The following is a 22,898-nucleotide window of genomic DNA, read 5'->3' on the forward strand; positions in this document are numbered from 1 at the left end:
AAAATTGAATTTAATAAAAGCCAAAGATGAATGGCATCCTTAAAGGTCCCAACACTTGTCTTTATTAGCAGGACAAACTGCAGGTCTCCAAACACTGCTTCTCTCCAAATGAAAGTTTAAATGAAAAGTACAGTTGTGTCACAGGTTAAATTTCATTGTGGGCCCAGCTAACATTGTTAGTGAGGAGCTGGCTGTATTTGTTTCCTTAGACACCAGGGCAGCCAAACTCACCAGGCTGTGGAGCTCTTTCTGTTGGGGAGGTGTTTTAGTGCTGAGGCTTTGCAAAAGCCTCTATATAGTGAGAGAGAGGCTACTTCAAAAATTCCAAAGTCAGATGAGCCTTGCTGACACACCTCAGAGTTAGCAATTGGAAACCCTGGATGTCTAATTTTTCAGGGGGACTGATGTGTGTTTTGTGTATTGATGTACTTGAATTTTCTCTCCTTTCTATTTGGTCTGCTTTGCGATGCTTGGTAGGGAACGAGAGACCCAGGAAATTGGGAAATAAATTCCCACTTCTCTTCAAGTTGGGAGGAGAGGTGTTGCTTAGTCTAAGTAGCAGCCTGGACCTCTTATCCATCTCCCCTCTGCAGCCTTTCTGCCCTTTCTGTGTCTGGGGATAAGCCCAGGGAGACCAGGCAACCAGAATTTTTGAATTTCTCCAGCATGATATCTGACTGTCTCGATTTGATCTTCAGTCCTACTGTGGTGTTTTGAATTGAAATATATGCTTTAAAAACAACCCCAGTAGTACTAGGTATGTTTTTTGGGGAAGGGCACTTGGCTGCCATAGTGTATCAAGGAGATTGATATTTTGCCTTCTGCCTTCCCATCCATTCATTCCCTAAGTGCAGTCAGATGTCATCAGCTTCTGTGTTGTTTCTCCAGGCTGTCCCTGAGGAGAATCATTTTGTTTTGATTTTGGTGACACTGGAAAGGTCTTCTCCAGAATGAGAGACCTGGGCTAAGGATGTCACTCCTGGGCCACTGAGTGGGCAAAGCCCCCCTTCTCTCTCTTCAGAGAAGGCCTTTCCACATGCTAAATTTACTTGGAGGATTTTGCTTTTATTTATTTTATTATTTCCTATTTGTCTCTTCCAGATGTTTTTAGGGCAGTTTTTTTTTGTGTGTTGTAAACTAATTCCATTCATGTTTTAAAAATTTATGAAAGCGCTAATAAAAATGTCAAAGTGGTAAAAATGTTAGCTTTTCCTCTGCTTTGATTAAATTTTGCAAACTGTTTTTGAATATTAAAAAGCAATAATTTTTTTTATTCTCTCTCCTTGCTTTCCCCTTTTTCTCTGGTGCCTGTGTGCTCTCTCCTGCCCTCTCCCCCCTCTGGTGCATTCCTGCCTTCCCAGGAGCGATGTATGAGGCATGCTGCGCAGCCAGCGTTCTGCAAGCCTGTTTGCACACCAGGACCTTGGTGCTGTGCATCTCTATTAAATAACGGAGACAAATTAATCTTAGAGACACCAAACAAATTGTCACTCCTCCTCCTCCTCTTCCATTATGTTCCAGAGTACCGGGAAGGGTTGGCTAAGCAGTGGGGCGGGGGGAGGGTGAACCGCTGAAAAGAAAGGTGGGAGGTATTAGCTTCTATTACTCTTACTCAGTTTTCTTTTTCTTTTTAGCACTGCCTTTGGCTTTATTTATTATTTATCTGTTTTTATGAAAACTAATGAAGAAACTCACCAGCTCAGTTTAAACTTTATATGAGGGAATCTATGCATTAGTCTGACGGCTGGTTTTCTACATGACTGGAGATCAGTCACGTAGACTGTTCTGTTCCAGGACAGGGACCTGGGCATGGTGGAGGGGACTCACTTTTAGGGGCCCACATGAGTAGGCCTCTGCTAAATAACCAGTTGGGGAAGCTGAGGCAGATTGTGCTACTGTCTTCCCTTTCCCGAGAGAATGGGGATGGTGTATGTCCATTCCCCAGGACCTGTTAACAGTGGGATGGTTAGGATCATGACTGAGCTGGCACCAACTCATTCAGTTTAGGTTTGGCCTGGCAGGAGCTAATGAGCACAAAAAACTCCTCTCATTCTTGACTCTGAATTATTTGAAATGGTTGATTAGAATAACTTACTCCCTCCTTTTCTGTGTCTTTGTCACTCTAGGAAATCATCGAGTTCCCCATCTTGAAGCTAAATGGCCGGACTATGGAGATTGAGTCTACCTTTCACATGTATGTCCAGCCCGTAGTCCATCCACAGCTTACCCCCTTCTGTACAGAGGTAAGGGCCTGGGAGGTGAGCAGCAAGGGCTGCTGGGAGAGGGGCTTTTGGTTCATTGGTGCTCTGTATATAGGCTTCTTAGGGAATACTTAAATCTTAGTGTAGTTAAGGCAAGTGCACATTGGATCCAGCAGGTAGCTTTTACAAAGTCTACCACTTAGGTCTCTGTGGTCATTGGAAGAGCAGTGGCACAATCTGCCCCACCCTCCCCAACATTTTCCTTCCTTTGCCACCTTCACTCTTCCTGGACTTGGAGTTCAAGAGCAGAATGGTGCTTCTGGGGCTCAGGCTTTTTCCAGTTTTGTTTTTTCTAGGGCTTCTTGGCAAGAGGTGAAGACTTCAGCTACTTGAAGGTAAAAGTTATGTTCAGACTTTCTTAGTTTTCTGGCAATGTTACCCTGTCTTTCTGCAGAGTGGCCCTGCCTGAAGCATAAGTGGAGTTTGTGGGAAGCATACTCTACCACCAAGGATAGAAAAGGGCAGTCTCAGTAGGGTATGAGGACAGCCTGGCCAAGGTTGTTACTGTGCTCTACCACTTGTCTGCAGGTTAGTATTTGCCCCATTTTACAAATTGTGAAACTGAGACTAATGGAGATTTTGATGCTTGCTGGAGGCCCAAAAGAGTCATTGGACAGAAGGGAGGGACCCCTGAGTGTTCTGATTCACTATAGGACGGTGGAGAAGCCTTCTGTGGCTGCTCGTTATACACTTTGTGGTGGCCAATAGGCTGTGGTGGAATCATAGATCACAAATATGTGGTAGCAGAGATGATGGGAAGACATGAATGCTTCTGAAATCTTTTAGGAGTTTGGGGCTGCCTAGTCTCTGTGCCTTCATTTAAATACCTACCTTCTCCCTATGAATGAGACAGGAGGAAACAATTATTTTAATTTAATTTAATTTAATTATTTTTTAAAAGGTCTTGGGAATTGAACCTGGGGCCTCATACATATGAAGCAAGCACTCAGCCTCTGAGCATACCCACTCCCCCGGAAACAGATCTTGAGCATTCCCAAAACAGTATCCTCAGAGTGGAGGAGGCTGTGGAGGGACCTGCCTGACACTGGTAGGAGGGCTTAGTGGGCTCTCGGCTGACTTAGCCCAGGTATAAAGTCTTGAGAGTTGTTCCTGATCTTGGTGCCAGTGTTGCTGCCTGATGAAGGTGGGCCTTTTGTTGCAGGTGTCCATCTGCCAAGAACTTTGCTTATAAACCAAATATCTAGTCTCATTAGCCTGTTCTGCTTCCACTAAGGATGCTGGGTTCTTGTTCCTTTGGTCTACTGTTTTTTAACTTCCCTTTCTCCCCCCAGAAATTACCTATACCACCAGGGGGTGCTAATCTGTCCTTTCTGCCCCTTTTGAAAAATCATCATCTTGATGATGAAATGACTTTTAAAAATTTAAAAAAAATTTTTGCATTTTTAATGATTTAAAGAAAATATATCTAAAACCACAGCTTCTAGAGGAACCACTTGTTTTTGCTTGTCTTGTACCTCTCTTCGAACTTAACCTTGGCCTTGCACTGGGCCTTGTGTTTAAGGGCAGGGTCTCTGAAAACATCCTTGTTGACAACAGTCTTGTCCAAGGGGGTATCCATAGAGTACCTTGTGGGCATGAGATGATTGAAGTTATAAACTTTCACGAAAGACTTGATCTTTGACCTCTTGGCTTTTTCTTCTTGCCCATGGCAGCTGTCACTTTGCTGGGGTAGCGGTTGATTCCAGCCACCAGAGTGTGGCTGTAGGGGTGGTCCAAGGTGCCATCATCAATGTTCTTCATGATGATGGCTTTGCATCTGGATTAGCATCCGACTAGCACCAGCACCACTTTCCCGGGTTTCATAAACTTGCCCATTTCGCCAGCCACCACTGGGCCCTACAGCAGAAAGGAAAGGAAAAAAGCGGAATGACTTTTCTTAAACCACCTGTTACCTGAGCTCTCCTCTGCCTTGGAAGTGTAGTGTCCTTTTGTCCTTTTCTTCCATCTCTTTGTGGGTGGCCTACCCCCCATGGGGGCTCCAACTCTGTGAGGCAAGGCTGCCTAGCGTAGACATGCAGACCCAAATTTTAGAAAGGTTGTTACCTGTTTAGGAATGGACAGAGTGCTGCTGGAGCACAGCCCTGGGCAGGAGTGGACACTTGAGAGTATATGGAAAAGAGGGATTTTTTTTTTTTTACAGAGCAGAGCTGCTGCTGCTTTGGGGAGGTGGGGTAGGAGGGGGAAGCAAGGTTTGGGACAAGAAGGAATGTGAGAATATGATGAAAGATATGGTTATTCCTTCCAGAAAGTTTCACCCAAGTACATTCCTATATAATCTGGAGGGTAGTGGAATGGGAGTATTGGGGTCCTTGTTATGAAACCCCATTCTGAAAGTAAAGATGTGGTTGACCTTCACCAATGAGCCTACCGTTTTGTGTCAGGCTTCCAGAGCTCAAAACTCTCCAGGATCTGGTACCCACTTTTTTCCTCCATTCTGATATCTCCCTGATTCGTTTCCCACTCACTCCCCTCACCCAGAGGTTGTCCTCTCACAATTGACCTTTGCATGTGATGGTTCCTCTGCCTGTACGCTGTTCCTGTTCCCCTCCCCTGCTCTCCTGTTTGTCCTCCAGCGCTCTGCTAAGGGTCTCCTTCTCTAGGAAGCTTTCCCTGATCCCCAGACTGGGTTACGCTTACTCCAACAAAGCATTAATCAGATCAGTTAAATTGTAATTTATTTATCCATTTCCACACTAGACTGTGAGTTCAATGAGGTCAGGAACTAAATCTGATCCAACTCTGTCCCATCATTAGACCTTGGAACCGAGTAAACACTTAATGTGTGTTCCTTGAATGAGTGAGTATTGTCAAAGTTATTTAACCATACCTTGCCTCCCCCAAAGTAATTGTACTGATGACTTGCTCTTTTGAGTAAGTAAAGTCTTTGGGAAACCTTGTATCATCTAAATATTTGTCCTGTCTCCATACTAGATGGAATTGTATTGTGGAGAGAGGTGTGGGCACAGGATGGTGGCCATCATTCTGAGACCTCATCCAAATTGGCCGTTGGCTAAGGGTAGGGCTGGGGGTCATTCTGTTTGGAGGGAATCTTCCATAATTAGTTAAGTGTGAGGAACATCCCCAAACCTCTAGCTTAGCAGCTTCTCTGGCAGGATCTCTCTTGCACAGTTCTTAGAGAACCCTGGTCTATGAAAGGATGTGCGTTGCACATGACACGTATACATCCATAAGCACATGTTTATGCGGGGAGAGAGACAGGCTCAGAGCCGGACTGCAAGAAAAGGAAGGGATTCTGCCTAGATTGAGTCTAGTTTAGCCCACATACAGACACTTTCATTTTTACTGCCCTAATGAATGTGTGTTACTGGCTTTCTTGTGGGCTTTTCTTAGTTCCAGTTGATAGTCTACCTGTAGTCATGTTTCCAGCAGAAGGAGGATGGGATGTGTTTCATTCCTTCCCACGCCCTTTCCCTACCACCTCTATAATCTGCTCTAACCTATCAGAACTCTGTCTCTTGCAGCTGGGGCTTCTGCACGGTCCCTGACCATGTGCAGTCTTTTTGTTGTTGTGAAAAAACTAGGAAAAAGTACCCATTTTTCTAAATGCCAGTAAAGGGCTTTGTCTTGCACATGTACTTATAAAGTGTGAGATTTATTGGTCTCTTTGTCTGAGGAGAGAGTGGGTCTGATTATCAGATGGCACACCAGAGACAAGTGCTTATGTAATCAACAGACTGTCTTGGTGTCAGAATACGATTGTATTGGAGATAAACTGTGAAAGGAGAAAGCCCTGGATACCGACATGATATTGGCACTGAGTTTCCTGAGCTGCTTTCTGTAGTTGCTGATGTTCCTGATGAAGGCATCTAGTTCCTGGACAAAACCCTTGTGTGGATAGGGGATCTCAGTAACCAGTTGTGTTATCAGTCAGGTCAAAAACCCCTTGCCTTGTGGTTTCCGAGTCTGGAGAGTGGGAGTTAATCTGTAATTCCTCAGTGAAAGGAGCCACAGAGCACACATTAATTCTTCCTCTCACCTCTTTTGCTTTAAGTGGTTAAGGTCTCTGAGCTCTGTTTAGCCTGTGAGCCCTGGTTCTCAGCTTAATAATACTTGGCTTTGTTCTAGTACTTTTCAGCCTGAGGATGTGAAAGCTTTGTACAAACATGTACTAACCTAAGTGCAAATGGGCTTAAATTGTACCATGAAGGCTTTAAGTTAGGCTGAAGGTAGAACTTCCCCATATTAACTTTTCAAAATTGTCTCTCTCCCTCACAGCTTCTTGTATAAGTCTTATAGGTAGTCTTACAACTTGTCAGCATCAGGTACAGGGACTAACTTTCTTAATTTCACCCCTCTTTATTCAGTGCCTTGGCAAAACTGAGGGATAAGATGTGATCAGTCCTTGGAGGGATCAATACAGGGGCATGAGGCCTCCCCCTAAAAGGCTGCCTCTAGTTGAACCAATAACTCTAGCCCCTGTGGCTCTGAGGGTGGAGTTTAAAGTCCTTCAGGAACTCAGCGGGAAGCCATGTGGTTCTGGGCCACTAGTAGAAGTACCTGTTTTCTGGGAAGCCTGGAGAAAAGGGGAGCTGACCTTATTACACTCCTCCCAGACTGATGATTCTAGGATTGCTGACCACTGGAGTGAAGCCTGTGAAAGGCCCAGGAACCTGGTGCCCCTAGGGTAGAAAGAGGCAAGTCTCATCTGCAGTGAGAGATCCTGCAGCAGGGCATCAAAGTAGCACCCTGGTTTTCCTTTTTGGTGTAGTGATTTGCTCTCCCCATGTCAATGATTTATTTTCTTGGGCCCAGGGTGTGTGCTTTTGGGGTACATAGATGCTGACATAAGCCCTATTTCCAAGGAGGGAGAATTGTTGGCAAGGGTGCCATTGATTTTCTGTGATGAGATTTCTGTGAAGCCCTTCAAGAAAGCTTATCTAAGTGACTGCCGGCCTGGTGAGAAACAAGAGAAGGAGTAGAACTAACCTTGCCCCAGGAAACTCAGACCAGACACAAGACTGACCCTGGGCTTTGGAGCTTTCCAAGAAGTAAGGATGACTTGGGCCCTCTTTTCCAGGATTGGCGATATTGCTGAACCCTGGAAGAACTTAGGGGGAGGGAAACTGGACCAGAACGGACAGTGGTGGGTGCATAGGCATCAGTCAGTCTTCTGGGAGCTGGACCTGGAGTTGGGAAGGGGCCTGCACTTGATTCTTCTTTTGGCTCCTACCTGTCTGAGACAAAACCCAGGGCAACTGCCTGCTCAGTTTGTGGCTCTGGAAGGTGTACAGGCTCTGGGTACTGGCTGAGTGGAGGAGGGGGATGTCAGGAAGCATGCAGGTTTCATGAGGGCAAGGTTTTTTATGTTTTATTCACTATAGATCCCTATTTCCTAGAATAGGGTCCAGCACATGAATAGGTATTGCCTAAACAAAAGGAAGAGTACCTTGTACTCTAGTACTAAAGCTGCTGACCCAGGGCCCTTCCCTATCCCATCCCTTAGCCCTCAGTGAACCATCTGTTCTTCTTGACTCAGGCCCTCCCTCTGCTGGGCAGTTCTTTGGTCTCTCAAGCAAGGAAACGGTGTGGAGGTACCAGCCGGGTGGGCATGCTGTGGGTTAAAGCCTTGCGAAACAACAGTGTAGTTAATCTTTCTAATTTATTTTCCTTTTAGACCATGGGAAGTCTGTAGGCAGCAGCTGTTACCCAATTAAAATACAGATTAATATAAAAACAGTTTCTGGAATATAAAATAGAGTGGCTGTGTCCTTATACTTCCTTAAAATACCACCTAATAATGACTTGATGAACTACAGAAACCCACCTAGAGGAGCTCAGCGTTCTTAAAATGAAAATTTCTTCCCTAAAAGGTGTGTATTACCATTCCATGTAAGTCGCTATGAGAAAATAACCCTCCCTCTTAGAGCCAGTGGTTTCTGAGAATTGGGTACTTGGTATTCATTAAATGCAATTATAGTTTAATTGGAGTTTAATCCCCCCCTCCACATACCTGAAAAAAAAAGAGGGGGGGGGAGGAAAAAAAGAAGTTTCCAGGCAAGCCTGAGATGCTACTCTTTCTGGAAGTATCCAGGGGTGTGTTAGGCGTAGTGATTTCTAGTTGGCATTCAGGAATGTGGATGGGGGCCTTGAGGCTCAGCTCCTTATAGGTGGTCTGTCCCCAGTCTGTACTTGAGGGAGATTTGACTCCAAAACAAAAAACAACCAGCTTGTTTGAACCTAGGCCTCACTTGGATGGAGTACCATTATTCTAAGCATTGGCCTGAGAGTCAAACATATTCTCTAGACTAGGTTATGTATGTTTGGCCTTCTTGTTTTACGTCAGTTAAAAGCGACTGTTTCCTGTTTGGCTAGTTGATATTGATGCCTCAGGTACACAGAGTGAAGGATAGGTGCCTATGAGGATCCCACTGACCCTCCTTTGATGTTAGAGAGAGTGTGGCAGGGGGAAATGCTAGACCTTAAGGCTCAGAGAAAGGGGTGAGCTTGAAACCAAGCATGGCTGATCTGTGTGAGCACTTTGCAAGTTTTACAGGACTGTCTGTGAAGCTTGGAGTTGAATTTACTTTATACTGTAATCTGTGATACGTTTTTGAAGCTATTAAATACACAAGGCATGTAAAATCAAAATTTTTTTTTTTCAAAATGACATCTGAGACAGATAAAAGAAGCACTTGTGGTCAACACATAAATGTGTACCCCATCTCAGGGCAAGATTTTGGGGGAGATGTTCACATTGTGCTCTGGGACTTCATTCTCAAGGCTACTATTCAGAGTTTTAACCTAAGGCAGTACCAGGTTAGAGCCTTTTACCATAGAAGGAGAAAAATAGAAAGGAAAGATCCAGTCTAGCTTCCAGTCCCTGAGCCCTGGTTTTCCACCCATTGGCTGTTTCTCTTTCCTTTCAGCTCACCGGGATTATTCAAGCCATGGTGGATGGTCAGCCAAGCCTGCAGCAAGTGCTGGAGGTAGGTTGAGTGACCTTTAATTCCTGACCTCTCACCCCTTCCCACTGCCTTTCTCTCCCTCCCCTCCTGAGAATGTAGCCATGTAATTTGACTATGATTATGGCTTGATTAGAATAACATTTGCTGTCACATCAGTGACATGCTGTTGAGAGTATTGAACCATTGATCTGTCATCTCCAGCTGTTCCGTCAGGGTTACGGACGAGATGTCCGAGTGTGGCCAGGAGTCAGGTGGAAGGGTCTGAGACAGCTCTGCACTGGATGGGTGGGTGGATGGGGGTAGGAAAGCTGAGCTGTGACACTGCGGGACCAGCCCTGGGGACTGGAAGTGTTTTTGTTTAGCTTTTGTGTTAGTTTCTTGTGGCATGTGAGCACTTCATTAACTCACCCAGAACTCCCCATCGATGGCTTTTGTTTGCTGTCAGCTCCTCCAGGAGGTGCGACTGGGCTTGCCTGCCCCCCTGCAGCTTGCTGCTGGATGCATTGTGCCTGTCAGGGGTGCAGAGGCTGCACTGGGTAATGATTCCTAATCAGAATAATTACAACAATTGCCTATGTAAGGGAAATCAAATTAAAGGCTTTAGAACCCTTGGCAGAGACCACATTTCTAGGATATTCTCCGTAGGGAGCTGGAAAAGGTTAAGGCATTGCTTCTTGTGTTCCAGCTGGAGGGAATGAAGAAGGGTAGTGCTTGGCCTCAGCTTATCTCCTACCCCTCTCTGTCCTGGGGCTTCCAAAGTGGGAAAATTTCCCCTTCCCACCTCTCTCTCTCTAGGGGGAGGGGAGAAACGAAAAGACTGTCGGTCTCATTAGGTATTTCTAAAATTTTAAAACCGGGAAACGGACTTTGGCCCAGTGGTTAGGGCGTCCGTCTACCATATGGGAGGTCCGCGGTTCAAACCCCGGGCCTCCTTGACCCGTGTGGAGCTGGCCATGCGCAGCGCTGATGCGCGCAAGGAGTGCCTTGCCACGCAAGGGTGTCCCCCGCGTCCCCACGCGCAAGGAGTGCGCCCGTGAGGAAAGCCGCCCAGCGTGAAAAGAAAGAGCAGCCTGCCCAGGAATGGCGCCGCCCGCACTGCCCGTGCCGCTGACAACAGAAGCGGACAAAGAAACAAGACGCAGCAAATAGACACCAAGAACAGACAACCAGGGGAGGGGTGGAAATTAAATAAATAAATCTTTTAAAAAAAATAAATAAATAAAATAAATAAATAAATTTCAATTTAAAAAAATAAAATAAAATTTTAAAACCAATAAATCCAAAGCTCAGACCCATCAAGACACAGGAGAAAGCATAATATCTAGGGGACTAGCAGAGCACATTTGCATTGGAGATTGTCAACCTAGAGGAAATGGGATATAGCAGGGAGAGGAGGAAAATATCTCATTTTAGCCAAGAGGGCCAGTTCCATAGGGAGAGAGGTACAGACTGAATTTCTTAGGGCTCCTCAGGATGGAGCCGAGGCCAGAGATGCAAATTTAGGCTCACTCCAGTGGCAGAATGCATTCCCTCCCCGTGGGAGTATGTAAGCCTAGGCTCTGTGACCCATCAGTCTTGGGTAGGGTTAGGGTTAGGGTACCAACAGTAGTTTGGGAGAATATAAGTAAGCTCTGAGGTGCCTCCCAGCCCTACTGACTATCTATTTGTACGGGGAAATTCACTCCTTTTTCAGTAGAGGTGGCTCAGCATGGACTGCTCACTCTAAGACCAGACCCAAGGAAAGAGAAAGGACCCATCCTTCCCTGTGTCCCATCCAGCATTCCCAGACAGGACCTGGCCCCCGAAGGAGGCCAGAGAACAGGCACTTTTCCCTGGGATGTCTCTGGCTAGGATTCTAGGAGGAGGATGCTTCTTCTTGGCCAGCATCAAACCACAACTGGTGAGGTAGTGGGTTTTTTGGTTTTCGCTCAGGATTCCGATCTCACCCCAGAATATATTTTCTGTTCCTTGCGCCTACTTTGTGGGTAAGGAGGAAAGATCCCTGGCATCAGCTTGAACAGAGAATCTCTTAAGGAGCTTTTAAGGCTCTGGCAAGATGGGAAACCAGACTGGGCTCTGTTTTATGTAGTTAGCTCTGAGTTGACTATAGAGCTGGAGAATTAACTTTTTGTCATACGATGGCCATGAGCAAATGGCCAGCTAGATGTTTGCCTGACTCCTTTATTCTAAGTAGGACTCAGGCTAGGCCCCAATAAGACTTCAGTAGCTGGGAGGTCTGGACCAGCTGATTGGGAATGGTCTTGGTGGTTCCTTCAACCCTTTATTGACTTATCCAGAGAAGGGAAGGAAAAGATAGACCTGATTCCAAATGTAGTATCACCTCCCTGGATGCACTCATAGTAAAAGGTGTTCACAAAATATCTGCTGCCTGAGTGAATGGCCTAGGTCCTAAACTTCTAAGGCACCCTGTGGGTAATGGTACATTTCATGGTAAAAGCCTGGTCTTGCTGGTTGTGGTCTTGTCCTACTCTCTTTTCCAGGACCACTGTGCAGGAAAGTTGGCATTGGTGAACCCCTCTAGCAGGTGGGGCACTTATATTGGGAATTTAAGGTTACCGAGCTGAAGTGAGGTTATGTTGACATACGGAGCGCCCAGTTTACTTTACTTCTTTTTTTTTTTTTTAAATGTAAAATCAACCTTATTTTCTTTAGGTGACCTTGGGGAAAAGGTTGTGTGTGTGTGTGCGCGCGTGTGTATCTGTCTGTCTCTCTGCAAGATGAGTACATGCACACAAGGGGTTGGGCCAAAGTGGGGAGACAGGCAGTAGAAGGTCCAGAATTTGGCTTTTGGGAAGATTCTCTGTCTGAGGCGTATTCTATGATGTCACAGGCTGTGGAGAAGTTTTAAAGACCTCATGGTCTGCATAGTCTAGTAATAGGGATTAGGTCTGACATTCTGGGAGGCAGGACTGCTGTAGCCATGGAACTAGATAGAATCCTTGACCTCCTCAGGAACTGCTCAGCATGGGCCAGGTCTCCAGAATCTCAGAGGTGTCCAGGGAGCAAGCATACACCTGCTAGAATGAATCTTGAAGATAATCCATGGGCTTTTCATTACCTGCTGGGCACACAAGGCCCTTCACATTTCACAGTCTGGCCTAACCTAGTCCCCCAGCCTCATTTCCTGCCCCTCCTTTCTATACATCGTGGGCTTTACTCACACTAAACTTCTCCATATTATATTTTCAATCAGTCAGCAACTGTTTGTTGAGTAGACATTGAGCTGGTTTAGGGATTAATACAGTGAATAAATAGAGTACCTGCCTTCATAGTGATTATCATCCTGTGGGGAAGGCAGACATTAAAGAGATAATTGCTTCTCAAGTGTAAAATTATTGTGCCTGTACCTTTGTCTCTGTCTGTAGTATCCTTTCCTATGTTCCATTCTGTCAAGCAAACCCAGCCATCGAGTTCTCAGTTCAGTTATCTTTTTTGTGATAATTGTATACACCTGTATAAGGTGGAGGTGGCTGTTTCCTCCTCCTGGCCCTATAGCATTCTGGTCAGTTCTCCTTTGCTGTATCTGTCATGTTGGTTGTGATGATCTGCATATAACTTTCTCCCCTTCTCAGCCTACTGTCTTATTTTGTAGTAGCCACTCAATATATTATCACATTTAATTCTCAAAACAACCCTGTGAGGTTGTCATCCTACCCCTTTTTATAGATGAGGGAAACAGATTCAGAGGAGTTAAATGATTTTTAAGTGACTTCCCATCAGTGACACAGCCAGGAGATGGAAAAGCCAAAGTTAGAACCAAAAGTTTGAACAGATCTGGGGGGCAGATCTGATTTCCAATCCTGTGTTTCTAACTACTATGCAATATAGCCTGTAAAAATAATCTTCCTGCATGAGTAGGCTGCATGCCCTCCCCATACCTGGAATCGTTTGAAAAATAGGTAATGCTTCGTGAATTCTTATGCAAATTCTCTCGTTATATGCTGATTTTAGTATTTGTATTTTCAGTGAGTGCAAATACTAAAACCGATCAAAGGGCTGATGGGCTGGAGTAGTTTCTCTAGGAATTGAGCTCAGCTTTCACAACGTTCTGCTGAATTTGAATATTCAACCAGGAAGAGGAGAAATACAAAGTCTAGGGCCAGCTTATAAACTTTTAATAACTGAAACAGTTAGCCCAGGTGTCAGAATGGGGCTTCTGCCCAGCAAAGAGGCCCCTTTTGCTAGACTTATGGTAGAAATTATCTGCACTTTCAAGGAAGGTGATTTTACTGTGAAGCTTTCTCTCTCAATCCTCTGTTGCCCACTCCTTCATAGACATTCCAAAAAATGTTTTTTGGTGTGGAATTCATTCTTACTTACTTAGTTAAGATCTTTGAGGGTAAGGACTGATTCTTATTAAATTCTGCCTGACAAAGCAAATTGAAACAATAGGTGTCAATAAACATTTATTGGGTGGGTGAAAAGAATAAATGCATGAATAAAAATGTGGGTAGGAGTCCCTGCTTGGGGTCCCCTTTCAGCCTGTTCTCATGGTCCAGAGCAGCCTGTGTCTATGCTAGGCTGTGCCTTTGAGGACAATGAGAGGAATAACTGGGTCAGAGCAAGGTATTTGGACTGATCTACCGAGGTCTGTCCTTGGCCGGCTGCCAGGTGGTGAGGGAGTGGAGGAGTGCCTTCATCCCGCACACTTGGGCTTCTTGCAGGGATCTTCTTCCCAGTGCTGCCATAGTTCTGAGCCCAAGGCCAAGGGCCCAGAGAGGAGCTGTGGCTGGATAAGATTACAATTTTCTCCTGCTCTGATGACAAGCAGCTCATCTGCGCTTCAGTGTTATGGCTCTTCACAAGTTCGGGGGGGAGAAAGGGAAATCTCATCTCTTCTTGTTATGTACTTTTCAGAGGGTCGATGAATGGATGGCGAAAGAAGGCCTCTTAGATCCAAACGTCAAGTCGATTTTTGTCACCTGTGGAGACTGGGACTTAAAAGTCATGTGAGTATGAGAAGGGCTCCTTTTCTCACAGAGCTGGGGACCTGTGGGACCAGGTCCTGCCTTTCAGGGGCTCAGAAGGACAAGCCCACAGGGCCGCTGGGCTGGAGAGCCCCCAGATCTGTGGGCTACCGGGGCTGCCGAGGCCGGGGAGCCCTGCCTTCCACCTGCTCCTGAGCAGGGGATGGGCAAGTCAAGGGCCCTGCCAGAGCTCCTTTGGCAGGTCACACCATTCGGGACAGCTCTTCCAGTTGCTGGGCTACATGTTATTGCTCTGGAAGGAAAAATTAACAGAGCCTTAAATGATTTTTCTTTACCAAAACGTAGTGTGTAGTGTTTACTGTGTCAGACACTGTTCTAAGTGCTTCAGAAATGGTAACTCATTGAACAATCCTATGAAATAAGTACTATCATTATTTCTGTTTTTGTGCATGAGGAAATTAAGGCACAGAGAGGCTGAGTAACTTGCTCAAGGATACACAGCAAGTAAGGGGTGGAGCCAGGATTCAAACCCAGCGACTTGGCTCTGGAGTCCTTGCTCTTAACTACTGTACTGTGTTACCATCGTATCTGGGTTGCACGGCCCTGGTGATCTTACTAAGAGCCTGTAGTGGGATGATAGACGGCTACTTACAGGAAGCTGCCCGAGTCCCTAATCCAGGGACATCTCCTCTTTCTCTTTTGTTCCCACTGCTTTTTTTCTCCTTTGTCTCCTAATTGTGCCCTGGTTGTGGAAGACAGAACTGGTTCCTTTCCTGGGCTGACACTTCTGCATCTTGTCTGTCATCATGGATACCTGGATTCAGACAGTCCCCAGGGAACGAAAGGGAGGTGGAGATGGTGGGGCACTGTTTGCTAAGGATTGATAGAATCAATACTTATGTGTTCTTTGTGACTGAAGGCGGCAGTGAGCATTGTGTGTGTGTGTGTGTGTGTGTGTGTGTTTGAGCTTTTGAACATAGGGTGGAATATTGGCAGGGGGTGAGGAGTAGTGGCTCTGGAGTGACATTTCCTACCAAATCAGACAGTTCCTTCTCACCAAGGTCCTTTTTATGCTTTTTGGATGCTGAACATTGAGATGAAGTTATGTACCTAGGGTATGTTCAGGCCTGCTATTGGACTTCAACTCTCTAGGTGAGACAAGAGGAAGAGCAAACCCCAGATCACATAAACATACACACCTCATCTCCCACATCCCTTTGATTGTGTACACACGCTGATTGCACACCTCTAGGTATGTACACACAGCTCCCAGAGCTCCAGAGTGTCTCCGTATTCCCAGATGACATTCATTTGTCAGGGAAATTATACAGGCTGACCCTGGAAGCAAATATGAATCAGAGGAGGGTTCCATGAGGATGATGAGGAGAAGGAAGGCTGATGCTCTTGTTTCTGATGTCCTGGGCAGCTTTGAGCCTGGAAGCAGGAAAGGCACTTAAGTGGAGCTCTGTAGCATAGAAAACCCTGTTAGCATGGAGCATGACTCAGGCTGAATGCTCAGAGTTGTGGAACTCATGTGTTCCCAGCAGAAGGCCTTCAGCCCAGCCCAGAGGTTCTGTATCTTCTCCAGGGTCCCAGCTCCTCCAGTGGTTTTTCCTCTTTGATATATTCATCTAAACACCAGCATTTTATAATCTTCTACTGTCCATGTGAATGGTGTGTGTGTGTGTGTATTTGTGTGAGAAAAACTTTTCTGTGTGTGAGGTTGGGGCCATCTGCTGGGCGTCCTAAGTTTGGAGTTGGTTTGTTTATGAGATTGAGAGGAAATGTCAGAGGGTATCTTTTTCTTTGGGTTTGGCCTGCAGCACCAGTTTGGCCTTTGGTATGGTGGGCCCTGTACAGATATGGATCAGATGTTGACTCTTTTGCATCTTCGTGAGAAGTTATGTATTCAAGAAGAGAATGAGTTGTGAAATCCAAGCATATCTGAAATGAAACTGAATTTTAATGGGCACATACCTTATTCATTCCTCCTTACTACCTTCTCTAGTAGGAAGTGGTACCTTCCTTTTATGGGTGAAAAAGCCTACAAACTGAGGCTCAAAGAGGTAAAGCTCATAGCTAGACAGAATTGAATTTTAAGACCTTGTAGTTTTCAAAAGAGATGGGTAGAAGCAATAGCAACAGCCTTTGGTGGCTGGTTTGGGTTTGGACTGGGAAGCTCTGAAAAGATGGTGTGCAGGAAGGAAGCAGATGTCAGGTGGCAAGGATTGGCAGGAGGAGAGCTCTGTGACTGCCTTTTAGAAGCAGGACTTGGTGTAACTGCTGGGAAGGCTCTTAATTAAATGTGTAACAAAATAAAAACAGCTAGAGAGAAAACCTAAGTAGTGCTGCGTGACAGTGCACAGCTTATTGGAGTTCCTGGAACCTCTTGTCAGGAACTCATCAGATGGCTCTCATCAGAGCCATCACCTTTTTATGCGCCTGGTATCGGCCGCTGATGAGTCTGACAAGGGTGGTGTTAAATTGACACCCACAACTTGTTAGTATGTAGCTTACTTCTTATTTTGACATCCATTTTCAGATTTAACTAAGTCTAAAGATATCAGCAAATATTTTCATTTCACACTGTAGTTTCCTGGAGCCATGGCACTTTCTCATTGCTGTCCTTCCCTTTTTCCCACCACTACCCTCCTTCCACTGTCCCCCTCCTTCCACCACCAGCTTCACATCACTTTTGTTGGAAAGGGCCTGATTAGTGAGGCACTGAGAAATGGGAACTGAAGTGGCAGCAGAAATCCCACTGGAGAAAAGAAATCTGCTCCCATCCTGACAAAATCATTTTGTGTCCATCTTTTGTCAAAGCTGGATAAGTTCATACTCCAGGTTTACACTGGCTTTGATGCTATAGTCACAGATTCACGGATCTTTCTAAGCTGGGTTTAAATTTTGTGGGCGTGGATTTAATTTTCCTTCTAAACTTGTTAAAAAATGACCCTTGTTATGGGTTTAGTCCTTGGTCATCTTGCTTTCCCTACCTTGCCTACCTTTCATTCCCCTTACTAGGTGTTTCTTGAGGCTCTCTACAGGGTTCCCTCTTCTCTGCTACCTAATTAGGGAATTCCTCTTTAAAGGGGTTCCATGTTTGACATGGTGGAGGGGGATAGAGCTAAAGCAGAGTGAGGGAGTAACACCTGCACGGTCCCTTGAGGAACTGAAATTATAGCATGTAGCTTGAAGATCCGTGTTCAAGTACAGTGATGGGGAAGCTAGACCAGAAGGCTTTCTCAGTGGACTGTGAGTTTGACAAGAGGGGAAGAGAGAAAGATGGGAGGGAAAGAGCTGGCATGAGGGAGGACCAGAGCCTCAGTGCAGCCTCAGGCCCTTTTGGAAGGGTCAGGATAATTAGAGCTGACATTCTGGTGGAAGAGGGTCCAGGGCCTACTCTGGGTCTCTTTAGAGGACACTCATCTAGGCTCAAGGTCACCTTTGGAATGAGAGGTTTTCTTCCCATTGGAGGTTGTCTTGTAAATGCTGCGTTGGCGTTTGGCTTCACATTTTTCCCTGCCTTCATTGTAGGATTGGATACTGCATCTCTTCTGCAGTGTTTTGCAGATGTGGACCTGGAACTCTTCAGCTTTCAGAAAGTGTGGAGATGGAAAGATACTTGCTCAGATTGCACTTATGCACTGTTAAAGTTGGGGAGCATACGTTCAGCAGGGGACTACTGAGGGTGCCCTCAGAGCTGAAGTCAAGAGACCAAGAACATCAAGGGCAGAGACTGCTCTGCATGACAGAATCACACACCTGGGAGAATACTGTGGGGCGAGTCCTGCAGGGGAGGCAGAGGATGGCTTAAAGGGTGGGTCAGTGACATGCTTGGGTGCTCAGGGTGGGCCTTCTTGGCATCATTCAACAAGGTTGACCACTTCGTCCTTCTTGAAATACTCTTTACCTTTACTTTTGTTCCATCTCACTGGTTTTGCTCTTATTTTTCTGTCTTCTCAGTCTCTTTCGCAGGTACTTCTTTCTTTGCTCTTTTCTTGAATGTTGGTGTTTCTTTGATCGTTATCCTAGCTGCCCTTTTTGTTAATTCTACATTCTTACACTCACCAGAGTGATTTCAGCTTTTGCCATAGCTTCAACTATCAGCTATATGCTGATATCTTCTAATATTTTCTCTAACTGAGAAATGGGAACTGAAGTGACAATAGAAATCTTACTGGAGAAAATAAATCTTCTCTATCTGCCATATGAACTCCAGGCCTGCACATGCAGCTGCCTGTTCTACATCTCCATCTAAATGTCAGCATCCCCCTAAAAGCTCAGGTATTATCTATTTCCCAACTCCGTGTCCTCCATTGTTCTCTCCATGAATGACTGGCACCCTTGCTTCAATTATTCTGTTGGAAACCTAAGGATCATCCATGACTCCTTTCTCTAGTCACTGCCAATTAATTGCCAAGTCCCATTAATACTGCCTCCCAGCGGTTTTTCAAACCCATTCCCTTCTTTCTATCTCCACTGCCACTGCCCTAGTTAAGGTTACCATATTCCCCTTGGGTTATCACGGAGTGTCCTAATAATCTTTGCCTCCACTCTTACTTCTATTCCATTCTCGTAATTTCAACTAGATTATGTCACATCTCTTTAAGGCAGGGGTTCTTAACAAGGGGTCTGTGAGCTTGCATTGGAAAAAAAAAATTACTCTTGTGGGGATGTGTTGGTATAGGTATGATATATTTATTAAATAATACACAGTATAGTGTGGACTTAGTAAGGGGTCCATGGTTTTCACCTGACTGGCAAAGGGGTCTGTGGAGCAAAAAAGATTAAGAACCCCTGCTTTAGGGCTTCCCTTTGTCCCCAAGGTAAAGCCCATACTTTATTATTATTTTTTATTGTGGTAGTATATATAACATAAAAGTTCCCATTTTATCCTGTGGTGTTAATTACATTCACAGTGTCATCCTACCATTCTCACCATTCATTACCAACACTTTTTCATGACTAAACAGAAACTCTGTACCTATTAAGCATATCTCCCATTTCCCTCATCTGGCCCCTGGTAACCTCTAATCAATTTCCTATCTCTGAATTTGCCTGTTCTAGATATTTCATATATGTAGAATCATAACAATACTTGTCCTTTTATGTCTTACCTATTTCACTCAACATAATGCCTTCGGGGTTTATCCATGTTGTAGCACGTATCAGGAATTCATTCCTTTTTATGGCTCAATAGAATTCCATTATACGTATACCACATTTTGTTCATCCATCTGTCGATGGACACTTGGGTTGTCTCTACCTTGTCCTATTTATTGAGACCTTCAAGGCTCTCGCTTATTTCTCTAGCCTCACCTCTCAAAATGCTCTGTGCATTTCCTTCCTTCTGCCCACCCGCATCCAGGTGTTCTAGCTGGCCAATTCCTAGTGATCCCTCTTAACGTCATTCTCTAGCTGCCTTCCTATGTGTTTCTGGAGCAGTGTGTCCTTAATTCAAACATAAAACAGTATTGAAGCTGCTTCTCTATTTGTCTGTCTTTATTACTCGATTGTGAGCAACATTATAACTCTAGGACCATGTTTGACACATAGTAGTTGTTCAATAAATATTTATTGAAGAAATGACAACTAGGTAATGGAGTGAGTCTGTGGAATCCCTGTTCAGTGAGAATGGCAGAGGATAGACAGTGGGTAAAGTTCAGGGAGTATTAGTTGCCAGTGTCTGGGACAAGTGGAACAGAAGAGGAAATCTCAGACCTCCTACACCAGCCTGACTGTGAGGGATTAGAGAACTATGTTGATAAGTCTAGGAGGCCCTGGGTTTTCTCACTGTTAGCATGATGTTTTGTACCCTCTCTGGTGGGAACTGGGGAAGTGGCCCATGGAGGATGGCTGTGGAGGATGAGCTTGGACCTAGGAGCAGTGGGAAGGGCTCTCTCAGAGATTAGTGCCTCTAGGACTGAGGGCTGGGACTGCTCTAGAAAAGTTTACATCAGAGAATATAGATAGCCATTATTTATTGAGCATTTATTGTATACCAGTAGCCCTGCTGTGCTACTTTTGCATTATCTCATTCAATTCTCATCACAATCTTATGAAATAAATTCTTTTCATAATTCTTCTTTTATACATAAGGAAACTGTGGCCCAGAGAGGTAAATAGTTTGTCAAGGGTACACAACCAGTTTTTGGCAGCACAGGGATTTGAACCTATGCAGTCTGACTCTAGAACCCAAGTGTTTGACTGCTACTGCACCTGATATGCTTCTGCTTACCATCATGGTCCATGGCTTTGTGATATTTTGTACTGGGTGGCTGCCTGAGAGCCTTATTATTGGCTACAAATTAATGAATCTTTAGATCTGTTTTAAGGAAACAACCATGGTCAGAACACTTTGGATACCTCTAACCTGTAGTAACTTTGGAAACAGGTGGGGCATCTTGTCATGTTATTAATATTAAGCTCATGAGAACCCCTTGCCCAAGACTGTGCCATTTAGTCCCACACTGAACTGCATCACCTTTGATTAGCAGCCTGCTGGGGAGGGGCTTGAAAGAACTCCCTGCCAGTGCTGACTTGTCTCATTTCCCGTTACTTTTATCTGTCAGTGCAAGCGCTTGGGCTCCCCTCCTGAGCTAATTAAGTTTGCATGTGTTTAGACACATTGCCAAATAGGGCTTAGCAAAGCGGAACTGAGCTACATCTCTTTCTGAGTAGGAAGGGAAGGGTATATGAATGCTTCTCCAGGAGGGCCAGGGAGAAGCGCAGGTGACATGGAGTGGGTTGGTGTGCAGATGAGAGACATTCTGCCCTAGGCCTCCTAGGTACATGGCAGACTTGCAGAGCACCCTTCTGGTTGGTTGGCAGGGTCAAACCAGGGCCTGCTCACCAGCTCTCTTAGTGAATTGGGCTTGCAAAGGGAACTGAGAATGGAAAGAGAGCAGGGCGTGAAGAATGATTTTACAAGCACAAGCACAAGCACAAGCACAAGCATAATTGAAAGTCAATTTTAGAGGGATTTGCGGGGCGAGGCGGGGAGTTTTATAGGGCTGTGCATTGTTTGCTGCCACCTTGAACTTACCTGGTTCCTACCGCTAAAACCACCTGCATGGCTAGCGGAGTGCAGGGTGGCCTTATTTCTAAGTCTGTGAGGTATGTTGGAAACTTGGACAACCAAAGGCCCAAGTTTTCCTTCTTGCCTAGAAGACCTCAGTTCCCCTTGTTGAGTCTGTGATCCCTGTGAGGTGTGCTAGGAGTAGGTGGGGGTCAAGAGGGTAGTTCCCTGTCGTGGAGGTGGGTTCAGCCTAATGGATTGACATAGTGAGGTGACAGCCAGCTGCATCTTTTTGCATCAGAATGAAGCCTCCTGAGTGGCCTGAGGCCTGAGATGCTCCATGGTAGCTCATTCTTGGGTCCTATCTAGACAGCTGCTATGGGGGCATCTGCTCTCTTTGGTAGTTATTACCATGTTATAGTTGTCTTCTCTGGGGTTAGGAGTTGGGGCACTACTTGCTACAGAAAGCAGGAGAATGGGCTAAGCACCATGGTCTCGGCCTCAGTCTTACAGATAGGAGGCCAGTGGGTCAGCTTCCTGGCTGGGAAGGAGCTCTTTTTTTTTTTTAAAGATTTATTCATGTATTTCTCTCCCCTTCCCCCCCACCCCGGTTGTCTGTTCTCTGTGTCTATTTGCTGCATCCTGTTTCTTTGTCCACTTCTGTTGTTGTCAGCGGCACGGGAATCTGTGTCTCTTTTTGTTGCGTCATCTTGTGTCAGCGTCATCTTGTGTCAGCTCTCCGTGTGGGTGGCGCCATTCTTAGGCAGGCTGCACTTTCTTTCGCGCTGGGTGGCTCTCCTTATGTGGTGTACTCCTTGTGTGTGGGGCTCCCCTATGCGGGGGACACCCCTGTGTGACAGGGCACTCCTTGCGCACATAAGCACTGCTCATGGGCCAGCTCCACACGGATCAAGGAGGCCCGAGGTTTGAACCACGGACCTCCCATGTGGTAGACGGATGCCCTAACCACTGGGCCAAGTCCGTTTCCCAAGGGAAGAGGCTCTTGATGGGCAAGACTGGCTCAGAGTTGGCCCTGACACCCAGTGCATAGGAAGTGGGGGTGGGAGAGGGTGTCTAGATGTTGTATAGCATTCTGGACCTTCATGCTGTAACTAAGCCCAGAGAGAAAAGGACCCAGACCTCTGCCCTCCCTTTGGCTTCCCCAGAGCCCTCTTGTCAGCAGCGGTGCATTGGGTTAGCCCCAAGAAGGCAGCTTGAGTTGATGGGGTCATGTTTCAGCTGCAGCTAATCCAAGTCACTCGATATAAATCTCTCCCTGCTGCCTCTCCCCTCCCTCCCATCCCCAACCCACAGACAGGGAAATGAATCCTGGCCCTCGCCCTGAATACATCCTGGCAGGCCTGCCTCTAATGAGAGAGGGCCATTCATTGTGGGGTGAAGCTCCCTGCAGAGCCTGGGATGCCATTAATTAAAGAAGAGCCACCTGAAGCCAGTCGTGCGGTGCAGCCTGCCACGCTCAGATGGAATGGTGGTGGGGTAGCCTTGTTAGCCTGACAGCTCCTTGGGCAGAGTTCTTGGGCTGGGAGGAGTGAGGCCCCCTCACCCCCACCCCAAGAACTCGCCTGCCTCTGGAGTCAGCCTACTCACCTATGTTTGACTAGCCCCCTCCAGAACATGTTCAGGGGCCTAGCATGGGCAGTAAAGGGGCTCCTCATTGTGGGCTTGGCAGGGGATTATCCGTTTCCTGTGTGCAGGCTCC

At 45.9% G+C, this 22,898-nt stretch overlaps 1 protein-coding gene across 10 annotated transcripts in view; it reads left to right on the forward strand.

The window, feature by feature from the left end:
- ERI3 (ERI1 exoribonuclease family member 3) overlaps positions 1–22,898 on the forward strand; it is a 137,290-nt gene that overhangs the window by 31,665 nt on the left and 82,727 nt on the right. For 8 of the 10 annotated variants that reach the window (XM_071217497.1, XM_058303728.2, XM_071217496.1 and 5 more), the window contains 3 exons: positions 2,127–2,243; positions 9,170–9,229; positions 14,087–14,178. In XM_071217497.1, the coding sequence (XP_071073598.1) occupies positions 2,169–2,243; positions 9,170–9,229; positions 14,087–14,178 (227 nt within the window). In that variant the 5' untranslated portion in view covers positions 2,127–2,168. Of the gene's footprint in view, positions 1–2,126; positions 2,244–2,655; positions 2,790–7,917; positions 8,114–9,169; positions 9,230–14,086; positions 14,179–22,898 lie in introns of all 10 variants that reach the window. The other 2 variants (XM_071217499.1, XM_071217498.1) reach the window with 2 other exon arrangements.

The sequence above is a fragment of the Dasypus novemcinctus genome, chromosome 9 (genome assembly GCF_030445035.2).
Source record: "Dasypus novemcinctus isolate mDasNov1 chromosome 9, mDasNov1.1.hap2, whole genome shotgun sequence".
NCBI classification, from domain to species: Eukaryota; Metazoa; Chordata; class Mammalia; order Cingulata; family Dasypodidae; genus Dasypus; species Dasypus novemcinctus.